Source organism: Nesoenas mayeri (genome assembly GCF_963082525.1).
Source record: "Nesoenas mayeri genome assembly, chromosome: 1".
Classification (NCBI taxonomy): domain Eukaryota; kingdom Metazoa; phylum Chordata; class Aves; order Columbiformes; family Columbidae; genus Nesoenas; species Nesoenas mayeri.
The window spans coordinates 86,854,710-86,866,479 of record NC_137541.1 but is presented as its reverse complement, the minus strand read 5'-3'; the positions used below and the strand labels follow the sequence as shown (position 1 = coordinate 86,866,479).

Genomic DNA, 11,770 nt, shown 5'->3' with positions numbered 1-11,770 from the left:
TGGCACATGGGCAGTTAAGGATCGTGCAACTTACTGCACTGACAACAAGTGCAGAGGGGAACTAATGAAGTCAGAAAATTTGTCATTAGGAACACTTTAAAGCACTTTCCCATTATTTTTTCTCCCTCTCTCTCTGATGATCAAATAAACAAGGAAATGGAAGTACTAAGGAGGACAGTCAACCTACTGATAATCATTCCTACCTGCTTCCTCCAAAAAACTGGAGGACTGCCTGCCTCATATCGTGTGGATATCACTCCTAGAAGCTGGAAATCATTTGTGACAGTAGCCGAATCCCCCTTCTGATGGGGAAGTTTATTGCATTTTTTGTGAACATCCTTTTTCTGTAAATAATAGTTAAGGAAACAGTATTAATTTTGTCATATTTCTGTAACAGACCACCTCCTTGTCTGCTTTTCAGGTTCACTGGGATCTTGTTGCATTGCTGGTGTACGCCCCCCTTCAAGAAGAACTGCTCTTGCCTGTACCCGCCTCCCAGGAACAGCCAAAGAGGCGTGTGAAGTGATAAAAATATATGTTTTCATCAAACCGGGCCAAGGAGAATGGGGGTCCTACACCCAAAAGAATGAAGACACGACAGAACAAAGACTCAGTACGTGAGGTGGGAGATGAGGGGTGGGGCTTTGGAGCCAAGCTGAAACTGTGGGTGGGGACTGAAGCTCAGGGAAAGCTCATGGACATGAGTTTTGTGTAGTGGAGTGCCTGAGGGTTCAGGAGTTTTGAAGCCCACAAGGCCAGTTGTATCTTGGGCTACATCAAAAACAACATGGCCAGCAGGTCAAGGGATGTGATTCTGCCCCTCTGCTCTGCTCTGGTGAGATCCCAGTTGTAGTCCTGTGTCCAGCTCTGGAGCCCTCAGCACAGGAAAAACATGAACCTATTGGAGAGGGGCCAGAGGAGGCCACAAAAATGATCAGAGGGCTGGAATACCTCCACTGTGAGGAAAAGCTGAGAGCATTGGGGTTGTTCAGCCTGGAGAAGGTTCCAGGGAGACCTTGTTGTGGCATTTCGGTACTTAAAAAGTGCCTATAAAAAAGATAGGGACAGACTTTTTAGCGGGGCCTGTTGAGACAGGACAAGGGATATTGGTTTTAAACCAAAGCAGGAGAGATTCAGGCTGGACGAGGAAGAAATTTTTTACATTGAAGGTGGTGAAACACTGGCACAGGTTGCCCAGAGAGGTGGTAGATGCCCCATCCCTGGAGACATTCAAGACTAGGCCGGATGGGGCTCTGAGCAACCTGATCTAGTTGAAGATGTCCCTGCTCATTGCAGGGAGTTGGACTAGATGACCTTTGAAGGTCCCTTCCAGCCCAGATTGTTCTATAATTCAAGGGCTTTGGAAGACTGAGGATAGGGCAGGAGTGGAGTGAGATGCACAACAGGACTGATCCAATGATCACTCTCTTAGATGTCAATGCGGAGTGGACGGAAGAAAGAGACTCCAGGGCCTCGAGAGGAGCTCAGGTCACGGGGTCGAGCTTCCCCTGGGGACGTCAGCACCTCCAGCAGTGATGGCAAGGCTGAGAAGTCCCGACAAACAGCAAAGGTAGTATAAGCTAGTATGTGAGCACGGGCTGCTTGAGGTCTGCCCAGACTATGTAGAATCTGTTCAGGGATCCACCAACGAACCCATACTGGGTTAGCTCTCTGGAATGGGTGGGATCCTTCTTTGCTCTCATCCCGAGTGTCTTGAACTTCCCATCATCACCCAAGAACTTGTCTTCAGTGTCACCAGCCCTTTATAGTGCTAATTTTTGCCATATTCTGGCTCAGTGTTGCAGTGCTAAGCTCTTCAACATGCGTGCTGTGGTGGGTGTGTCTGTGCTCTGTGCAGTCTGTGAAAGTCTGGCAAGGTGGGAAGTTACCCCATGACCCTTCCACCTCCCTGTTCCCCTCTCCCTTGCAGAAAGGGCGGGTGGAGGAATCCTGCACGCCCAAGGGCAGCAAGCAGGGTCGAACAGAAGAGATCTCGGAGAGTGAAGGGGAGGACACCAACGCTCCCAAAAAAACCAAAACTGAGGTGAGTTTTCCATGCTGTGGTTGCTGGCATGTCCTGAGTCTCCTATTGCCTGCCTGTGTTGCTCACACCTGCCCAGCTGGAGGTTCCCACTACTTGGGAGCCCTGCCACCTTGGGTTTCATGCTACAGCTTTTCCAACATAAATGGCATCTGCCGGGCTACAAAAATGCCACCAGGAGTGGTGACCAAGCAGACTGAGGCGCTCTGTCTCCTTTGCTTTGTCTGTCTTCGTAAATGACTTAGACACAGGACCTGAGGGAATACTAAGTAAGTTTGCCCATGGCACAGAATTGGGAGGAGCTGTTGACACACTTGAGGGCAGAGAGGCCCTGCAGAGAGAACTGGACAGTCTCCAAATGCGTGAAGGTCAAGTGCCAGATTTTGCACCTGAGTTGTGGCAACCCTGGGGAACAGACTGTGGAACAAGATACTGGAAAGCAGCTCCACAGAGAGGGATCTGGGTGTTCTGGTCAACGGCAAGTTGAAAATGACCCAACAGTGTGCCCTGGCAGCCAAGAGGGCCAACCATGTCCTGGGGTGCATCCAGCACAGGATTGCCAGCTGGGCGAGGGAGGTGATTGTCCTGCGGCCTCATCTGAAGCACTGTGTGCAGTTCTGGGTGCCACAGGATAAAAAGGATATAAAGCTACTGGAGAGTGTCCAGAAGAGGGCTATGAAGTTGGTGAAGGGTTTGGAGGGGAAGCTGTGTGAGAAGCAGCTAAAGTCCCTTGGTTTTTCAACCTGGAGAAAAAGAGACCAAGGGGAGATCTCATGGCAGCTACAGCTTCCTCATAAGGGGAGGAAGAGGAGCAGGTGCTGATCTCTTTTCTCTGGTGATTGATGACAGAACCCGAGGGAATAGTAGGAAGATGTGCTAGGGGAGGTTTAGGTTGGACATTAGGAAAAGGTTCTTCCCCCAGAGGGTGGTGGAGCACTGGAACAGGCTCTCCAGGGATGTGGTCATGGCCCCAAGCCTGACAGAGTTCAAGAAGAGACTGGACAACACCCTCAGACATATGGTGTGAACTGTGGGATTGTCACATGCAGGGACAGGAGCTGCACCCGATGATCCTTGTGGGTCCCTTCCACCTCAGGACATTCTATGATTCTGTGACTGCTGTACTCTCAGAGCTGTGACGTGCCTTTCCCAGCTCAGGGGCGAGATCCTGGCTCTGTGTGCAGCTGCTGGTCACGTTCGACTTGGACTCTTTTGCTCCACCAGAGCAGTGTGAAACAGAGGTGCTTAAGTCGTGGTCAGGTCTGGGTGATGGTTGTTCCAAATCTGCTCAAGCATGCACTCTGTGTCATTGTCACAGGGCTTTTCCAAAATGCTGATGGCACCAGGCTGGATCAGTGGTCGGATGGTTGGAGGAAGACTTTGCTCTCATGCTTCTCAGTTTCCTATTAACGTGTTCAGAGAACTGGCCTTAAAGGCCCATGAACACAAGGATATTTGCTCATGTTTTGAGGTCACTTTAATTAAACCAGTGTGGTGACACCTATGTAATTTCCCTACATAGACTTCAGTTTAGCCTCTCCCGTAAGCCCCCAGGCTCAGGAGTGGCACTTGTCCATGCTGTTAGTGACTGTTGAGTCACTAATGTTTGGTTTCTTGAGGTGAGAGGTGGTAGGGAGGAGCAGGGATTGGGAAGTGCAGGGGGGACATAAGGAGTGGGATGGCCAGAGGATAAAACACTTGGGGCAGGGAGGTGGAGCAGTCCTGCAGGGACAAGAAGAGGAATTCAGGGTCTGGGGACTGTGCTGCGCACACTGTGGTGCATGGTGCTCCATGCCACCTGCTGGTACCACCACTGATCATACCCTGGCCAGTTGCCCATTGCTGGTGGTGGTGGTGTGAGGACCTTTTGTATCTATTCGTTCTCAACCTGATCTGTAACAGCTCCCTGCCCTCCCTCTCTGCCTCTGTACACACAGTGCCCATCGGTACCTCCTTGCTGAGTGTGTAATGCTCATGAAGGACCTGAGAGCACTGAAGCTGATCCAAGGAGAGGCAGAAGGACTGGTGTTACTTATACCGTGCAAAACAATGTCTCCTTCCCTCTGTGGGATTTTCTAGTGATGGCAGAAAAAGGTCAGAAAGTTCTCAGGGAACTTGAAAAGCATTGTGCATGGTCTGGGAGGCCACATAACGTCTCTCTCCCTATTTCAGGAGTTGCCCTGCCCTCCATCCCCGTCTGATGTTGACAGCCTTGATGGCCACAGCTTCAATGATGAGATGAGCAGTGACCCACGGGACATTGACCAAGATAACAGGAGCACCTCACCTAGCGTGTACAGCCCTGGCAGCGTGGAGAATGACTCTGACTCCTCTTCTGTGCTGTCTCAGGGGCCATCTCACTCCTACCACCATCCTCCACTCTTCCCCCAGAGCCCACCGGTAGCTCCCCCTCCCGACAGCCTGGCTCGTCCACCTGAGCCTGGCTTTGGGCTCCCGGGTGAGGTGCACCCCCAGGGACCCCCTGCTGGGAGCTACCACTCCCAGCTGGAGGGCCAGGCCTCCCGAATTTTCCAGGCTCAAACCCCACAGACACCTGCCTCCTCCTCCTCTGCTGTTGCTTCCCCTTCTGCTGTCCCTTCTTCCTCCTCCTCTTCCTCCTCGTCTTCCTCCTCCTCCTCCACCCACGCTCCTCTTTACCCTTCAGCCAATGTCGTCCAAGTTGGGGCCAAAATTTCCAGTGGGCTTGGGGGGCTCCCAGCAGCAGTGGGTCGTGAGCAGACCCTCAATGCCAAGCACAATCCGCCACCCACCACCCCCATCTCACTGGCATCAGTGGTCGGGGGCCCCCCACCTCAAAAGACACCCCCAGCCAACCCTCCAGCTGCGCCCCCAGCTTCAGCCCCTTCCTTTCCCCATGTCTCTGCCAATTTGCCTCCCCCCCCGGCCCTGCGCCCACTCAACAATGCGGTGGCTGCCTCCAGCTCCCCAGGGATGGTGGGGCAGGCCCTGAACGGCCACCTTCCCTCACCCCATGGGATGGGGCAGGACAAGGCATCAGCCCTGGCCCCCTCCCGCTACCCCTATGCCCCGCCACCTCTGCCTGCCTCCAGCTCCTCGGCCCAGTACCCCCAGCCTTCCCCATCCCAGCCCCTGCCCAGTTACACTGCCTCCTATGGCCACTCCTTCCCCCCACCCAGCGGCCTCTCCGTGTCCAGCCAGCCCCCTAAGTACACCCAGCCATCTCTGCCCTCCCAGCCTGTCTGGAGTCAGGGGCCACCCCCATACAGCCGCCCCCTGGGTAACGCTGGTTCCCACCCCGCTGCTCCTTTTGCCAGCCAGCCACCCCATCACCCGCAGCCACCCCAGCAGCACCACCACAGCCACGGGAGTGGTGCGGGGGTCTCCCCAGCAGCTGCAGCTCCATCGCAGCCCAGTGGGGGTTACCCTCATGGCCTGGAGTCAAACAGCCATCACCCTTCCCATGCCAGCTATGGGCTGCGCCTCTACCCTCCCCACAGCCAGGCCGCTTACAGCCAGGCTCCGTCATCTGCTGCTGCAGCTCCCTCCTCTTCCTCCACTTCTTCCTCCTCCTCCTCCTCCTCTTCCTCATCTTCTTCCTCATCCTCATCCGCTGCTGCTTCTTCCCAGGGAAATTACCCTGGCATGTGCGCTCATCCCCCTGGGCAGAGTCCTGCTACCTACACCTTCCCCCCGCCACCACCCCCATCCCCTGCACATGGGGCTGGCCCTCCAGTCACCTCAGCTGCCACCACCCTCTCTACCGTCATCGCCACCATGGCCTCCCCATCTGCAGCCCCCTACAAGACGGTCTCACCCCCAGTACCCCCCTCAGCTGTGGCCCCCTATGGGAAGCGGCCAGCCTCCCCCATCCCCACCTTCCAGCCCCCGGCCCCTTATAAGCCAAGCTCACCCCCTGCTTCTTCAGCTGCCCCTTTCCGGGCAACCACGCCTCCTGGCTACCGGGTGGCTTCCTCCCCTGTGGCAGGGGGCTACAAAGCCCCCTCACCTGCCCCTTCTGCCCCACCACCCCTGCCAGGGAACATGGCCGCCCCAGCCCCCCCACCGCCCCCACTTCCCCTCAGTGCTGCACAGATCAAGCAGGAGCCATCAGAGGAGTATGACCCCCCCGAGAGCCCTGTGCCACCTGCTCGTAGCCCCTCACCACCCCCCAAGGTGGTGGATGTACCAAGCCATGCCAGCCAGTCAGCCAGGTGAGGGGAGGCTGTGGGGGCACACAGGGGGTGTCTGTAGGGTGGGGAGGGATGTATGGGGCAGGGATGTAGAGGTCACTCTCAGTGTGGGGTGAAGCTGCACCCTTTTGACTTTTCATATAATAGTTTGGGTTGGAAAGGACCTTCAAAGGTCATCTAGTCCAACTCCCCTGCAATGAGCAGGGACATTTTCAACTAGATCAGGTTGCTCAGAGCCCCGTCCAGCCTGGCCTTGGATGTCTCCAGGGATGGGGCATCTACCACCTCTCTGGGCAACCTGTGCCAGTGTTTCACCACCCTCATCGTAAAACATTTCTTCCTCATGTGTAGCCTGAATCTCCCCTCCTTTAGTTTAAAACCATTACTCCTTGTCCTGTTGCAGCAAGCCCTGCTAAGAAGTCTGTCCCCAGCCTTCTTATAGGTCCCTTTAAGTACCTTTTCCATGATGCTCTTCCTTTTCCCACAGTACTGGACTTGGCTTTGCCTGCCCCTGTCCCCATCTCCATGCCCATCCCTGCCCTCCAACCCCTTCTGTACTGATAGGCTACACCTCTCATCCCCAGATTCAACAAACATCTAGACCGTGGCTTCAACTCCTGCTCCCGCACGGACCTGTACTTCGTACCCCTTGATGGCTCCAAGCTGGCTAAGAAAAGGGCAGACTTGGTGGAGAAAGTGCGGCGAGAGGCTGAGCAGAAGGCACGGGAAGAAAAGGAGCGGGAACGGGAACGAGAGCGGGAGAAGGAGCGGGAGAAGGAGAGGGAGTTGGAGAGGAGTGTGGTAGGTTTGGGGATCCCACTGCCGCAGCACAGCCAGGGTAGATGCTCAAGAGCTCCCTTGGCCACTCCCTGCTGGGACCCTAAAGCTGGTCTCTCTGCTCTCTTGCAGAAGATGGCCCAGGAGGGCCGGCCAGTTGAGTGCTCGTCCCTCGGGCCAGTTCCCCACCGCCCCTCCTTCGAGCAGGGCAGTGCTGTAGCAACTGTTCCCCCGTACCTGGGCCCTGACACCCCGGCTCTGCGCACCCTCAGCGAATATGCACGGCCCCACGTTATGTCCCCCAGCAACCGCAACCACCCTTTCTATGTGCCACTGGGTGCGGTCGACCCAGGTTTGCTGGGGTACAATGTGCCGGCCATCTACAGCAGTGATCCAGCGACACGGGAGCGAGAGCTGAGAGAGCGGGAGGCCCGCGAACGAGACCTGAGGGACCGGGACCTGCGTGAACGTCTCAAGCCTGGCTTTGAAGTCAAGCCTGCCGAGTTGGAGCAGCTCCACGCCGTGCCAGCTGCTGCTATGGATCCATTCCCACGCCATGGCGGGCTGAGTTTGCAGACAGCCCCCGGCCTTCATCCCGCTTTTCCCTTCCACCCAGGGCTGGGCCACTTGGAGAGGGAGAGGCTGGCGCTGGCAGCCGGCCCGACCCTTCGTCCTGACATGTCCTACGCTGAGCGCTTGGCAGCTGAGCGCCAGCATGCTGAGCGGGTGGCTGCTCTCAGCAATGACCCTCTGGCCCGGCTGCAGATGCTCAATGTGACACCTCATCATCATCAGCATTCCCACATCCACTCCCACCTCCATCTCCACCAGCAGGATGCCATACATGCAGGTAAGGACCCCATGGGGGTGATGTCCTGCACAAAGCCCTGCTCTCCCTCCTACTATGGACTCTTTGTGCTTCCTCACTCTGGTCCTGGGGAAGTCCAAAAGCTGCTGAGACTAGACTTTGAGGCCCCATATCTACCTCTTCAGCCAGAAGAGGTCAACATCACAGTCATCCAGCCTTGCCCTTGACCGCATCCAGTGAAAGACACTGACCTCTGTTGCAAGTATTGGGCTGTCTGTGAGTTTACTGTTTAGTGGCAAGCAGAGTAGTTTGCACTGTGTCTTTTAGTTCTAGATTTCTGGGGACACAATGTGAGTGCTGGCGTCCCACTGGCTACCAAGGTGGTGGTGCTGTGGTCTGCAGAGGGAGTGGGAGCCCCGTTAATGAATTTTACAGTATCCTTAGGACTAATGAAACGTTGTTTCTCTAATTTACAACTAGGGCTCTTGCTGCAGATGGTGGGATGGGGTAGGATGGGATGGGATGGGATGGGATGGGACAGAAGACGGACTAATTGCAAGGAACTGGAGGCTGCTCTCCTTCAGAATCGAGTGGTGGTCCTTCCATTTTCACATCCTATAGGAAAGCAAAGTAAAAAGAAGCTTAGGACTGAAAATCTGGGGGAAGGAAAGCCCAGACTACAGTAGGAAAAACTGCTGTGCCTGCTCAGGTCCTGTGAGCACTCAGTGGAATCTGGTGACAGACAGACACCCAGTCTAAGCAGCCACAACTAGTCAGAGATGGCATCAGGTACAAATTAATGTCCATTCCCTCATGCTCTGTAGCTGGCCACCTCCAGCCAGCACTCTGGCAGAGAGTCCAGAACATTGGAAAGAACAGATTTTGTGTGAACAGTACCTTGCATTTCAGCCTTGGTTGGTACTTGCAAACTTCAGTGCCTGGCACTGAGCATCTGTGCTGGATGAGACCTGGAAATGGAAGAACCCGATATGAGTATGTACATGAATGACAGCCAGGGTGGTAGATAGGCATGATACTCGATACAGACATGATTGTAGAGCAGGTCCTTGCAGAAAAGATTTTAAGGAACAGTACTTCTCCCTGAGGAGCATAGGGACAGAGCTATGCCAGGCTGGCTCACGTGAAATTCAATGCAGGCAAAAAGAGTAACAGAAGAACGTGGTGCTGTGTTGTCTAGCCTTGAAATTATTCTATCTCAAACACACACCAACCCTCTCTGCTTCTTTTTTGTTGTGCCTTGTGCCTTCCTCTGTGTTACCTCTTACAAAGCACAGGAGAATTATCTTGTGGTATCTTTTCTTCCCAGCCTCAGCCTCTGTTCACCCTCTTATCGACCCACTTGCCTCGGGATCACACCTCACCCGGATACCATACCCAGCTGGAACCATTCCTAACCCCCTCCTGCCTCACCCTCTGCACGAGAATGAAGTGCTGCGCCACCAGCTTTTTGGTAAGGATGCTCACAGGGAGTCTGCTGGTCTCCTCTGAAGGGCATCAGCAGAGCTCCCAGGGCAGGTTGGACATGAGGGGTCACAGACCCAAACTGAGGTCTGTTAAACAGAACCCTGGATGAACAACTCCTGCACATGGTGGGGCTGGGAAGGGAAGTGCAGGAGTTTTGCCTGAGGTATGGGGCCACAGGTAAGGATGGAGCTATTAATATTGCCTTATCTCTTCTCTGTTTCATCTTTGGCTGCAGCTGCGCCCTACAGGGACCTGCCGGGCTCTCTCTCTGCACCCATGTCAGCAGCACATCAGCTCCAGGCCATGCATGCACAGTCAGCTGAGCTGCAGCGCCTGGCTCTGGAACAGCAGCAATGGCTTCATGCCCATCACCCTCTGCATGGTGTGCCGCTCCCCACACAGGAGGACTACTACAGGTACATGGGCCTGTGCTCTCCACAGCACAGGGTGAGCAGGGGGTGCCTGGGGGTGGCAGAGGGGACAGGAACACATTGGCCCTGAAGTGGGTGACTCAACCTGAGCCCACACCTGGGACCAGGGATGCCTTGTCACTGGCACACAGCTGCTGGGGTGGTCACTAGGATGGTCATTCATGGCAAGTGGCTGTTCAGTGTCTAATCTTATGTGGGTTCTCAGCCCTTCTTCCCCTGGTGGGAGGGTAAACTTGCATGTTTCACACATGTTATGACTAACTGATAACCCTGCCAAAATACCAGACATTTGCAAGGGTTGGATGCTTTTGCCAAGACAAGACTTTCACAAATGCATAGGGAAGCATGTTGGGAAAGAGAGAGGTGCAATGTTGTCCCTTTTCGATAGCATCTCCTACTTGAAGGATTTGGAAAGGTTTCCAAGCCCGCAGTGTCATGTGGGTCTAGACTAACGAAAGGCAGTGGGGGATACTAAATTGCCTTTTTCTCTCTCCCAGTCACCTTGTTTCTCTTCTGTATCCTAGCCACCTGAAGAAAGAAAGTGACAAACCCCTTTAAATTGACTTCTAGTGTCAATGTGACATCATCATATCTTTCTCTCAAGAGGAGCAATCAATCAACCAAATCCTGGAGGAGGGGAAGCTGCAGAGTGACACATCCTGATCCCACCATGCAATAGAGTGTGAGAGATGACAGGACAAAAAGTACAGGATGGCATCGTGAGAGCAGAAAGTGGAGGACAGAGAAGAGAGGGCGGACTGACACAGCACTAATGAACATGAAATGATCGGTACGTGATTTCAGCAGAACTCTGAACAAAACAATCAGCATTGCACAGAGCTCAAAAAGACAAAGACTGATGTGAATTCAGAATGGCAGAAGCTCCATCCTTTGTTTGGGGGGACAGTTGCATTAAATAAAAAGAGCAGACCATTACAGGACTTCACATACATGATGCTGCTGCCTTTTCTGCTTCTGCGAGGAGGAGGTGCAGCCAAGAAGTAACTCAAAACCCAACAGAGCCTTTTTTTCAAGATGTCTCTTCACAACCCACCCCCCCTTAGGTGTAAGTTACTGCTTTAGCAATACGGAAGAGCAACATGGAACTTATTTCAGTTTAGCTAGAGCGGCTTCCCACTCTCCAGCATCCCTTCAGATGCAAACGAAGCATTACAGGACCCCTTCCAAAGCGGCTGCTCCTCCTGCCTGCAGAGGGACCGGTCCCAGCCATCGGGGTGCTAAGCACCGCAAGACTTTTTGCAAGGTGGTGGTTGTGCTTCCCCGCTGCTGACAGGAACGGGCATGGCCACGAGGTGCAAAGCACCAGGAGACTGTTTTCAAAGTTGCTGTTGCCACCACGACCCCTTTGAGCCCGGTGGGGAGAGCTGACATGGGCAAGTGTACGGTATCCTGAGATTTGTCTTTGAGATGGTGGCTGCCCTTTACCCTCACCCTTTCGAATTGATGTACTTTAACTCATGCACATCCTATTAGACGTGGCAGTTTTATGTAGCAACTTGTGACTCCCTTCCCCCTGACCCCCCACGTGCGTGTCTGATTTCACAGTTGTATTTCTCGATTGGTCCCCATATATATATATTTACTTAACCATTAAAAGGAAAAGAAAACCAACAACCCAGCTATGGAAAAACACCCAAATGAAGTTCCCTACGCACTCCCAAGACCCAACACACATTCTAATAATTTATATATATAAATATATATATATATATGAAGCTCTGAAGAAGGAAAAAAAAACCAAACAAAAAACACACACAAAAAACCCCTTCCAGGAAGAGGCTCCGTTGTGTTCATTTATTTTTACCGGGGCCAGGAGCTAGCCTGGCCACGCGGGCCTGCGAGAAGAAGCTTGTCTTGAGAGTGGGCAGAAACATGCACTCTCCAGAAAGGAGCACCGGCGCTGCTAAGAAGAGCTGGGGCGCCGGTGTCTGCCGTGGGGCCCCCGGGAGGGGGCACCGCCTCAGGAAACGCCGCGGCGTAGCCAGTGAGCAGGCCCGTACGACAAGCCCGGCGGGGGAGGAGCCCAGCTAGGGCG

General features: G+C 54.0%; 1 protein-coding gene across 1 annotated transcript; it reads left to right on the top strand.

The window, feature by feature from the left end:
• Positions 1-571: 571 nt before the first annotated feature.
• On the top strand, positions 572-10,351 carry ATN1 (atrophin 1). The gene is made up of 9 exons (XM_080344704.1): positions 572-613; positions 1,433-1,570; positions 1,931-2,044; positions 4,214-6,234; positions 6,798-7,014; positions 7,123-7,840; positions 9,126-9,269; positions 9,519-9,699; positions 10,239-10,351. Exons 1-9 carry the CDS (start codon positions 587-589, stop codon positions 10,270-10,272), a joined length of 3,594 nt encoding a protein of 1,197 aa, XP_080200830.1. The 5' UTR covers positions 572-586; the 3' UTR covers positions 10,273-10,351.
• The last annotated feature ends 1,419 nt before the right edge of the window (positions 10,352-11,770 follow it).

Coding starts and splice junctions, on each gene's coding strand:
- ATN1 (XM_080344704.1), top strand. CDS start 587: ATGAAGACACGACAGAACAAAGACTCA. Junction 614..1,432: donor CACGACAGAACAAAGACTCA/GTACGTGAGGTG, acceptor TCACTCTCTTAG/ATGTCAATGCGGAGTGGACG. Junction 9,700..10,238: donor ACACAGGAGGACTACTACAG/GTACATGGGCCT, acceptor TCTGTATCCTAG/CCACCTGAAGAAAGAAAGTG.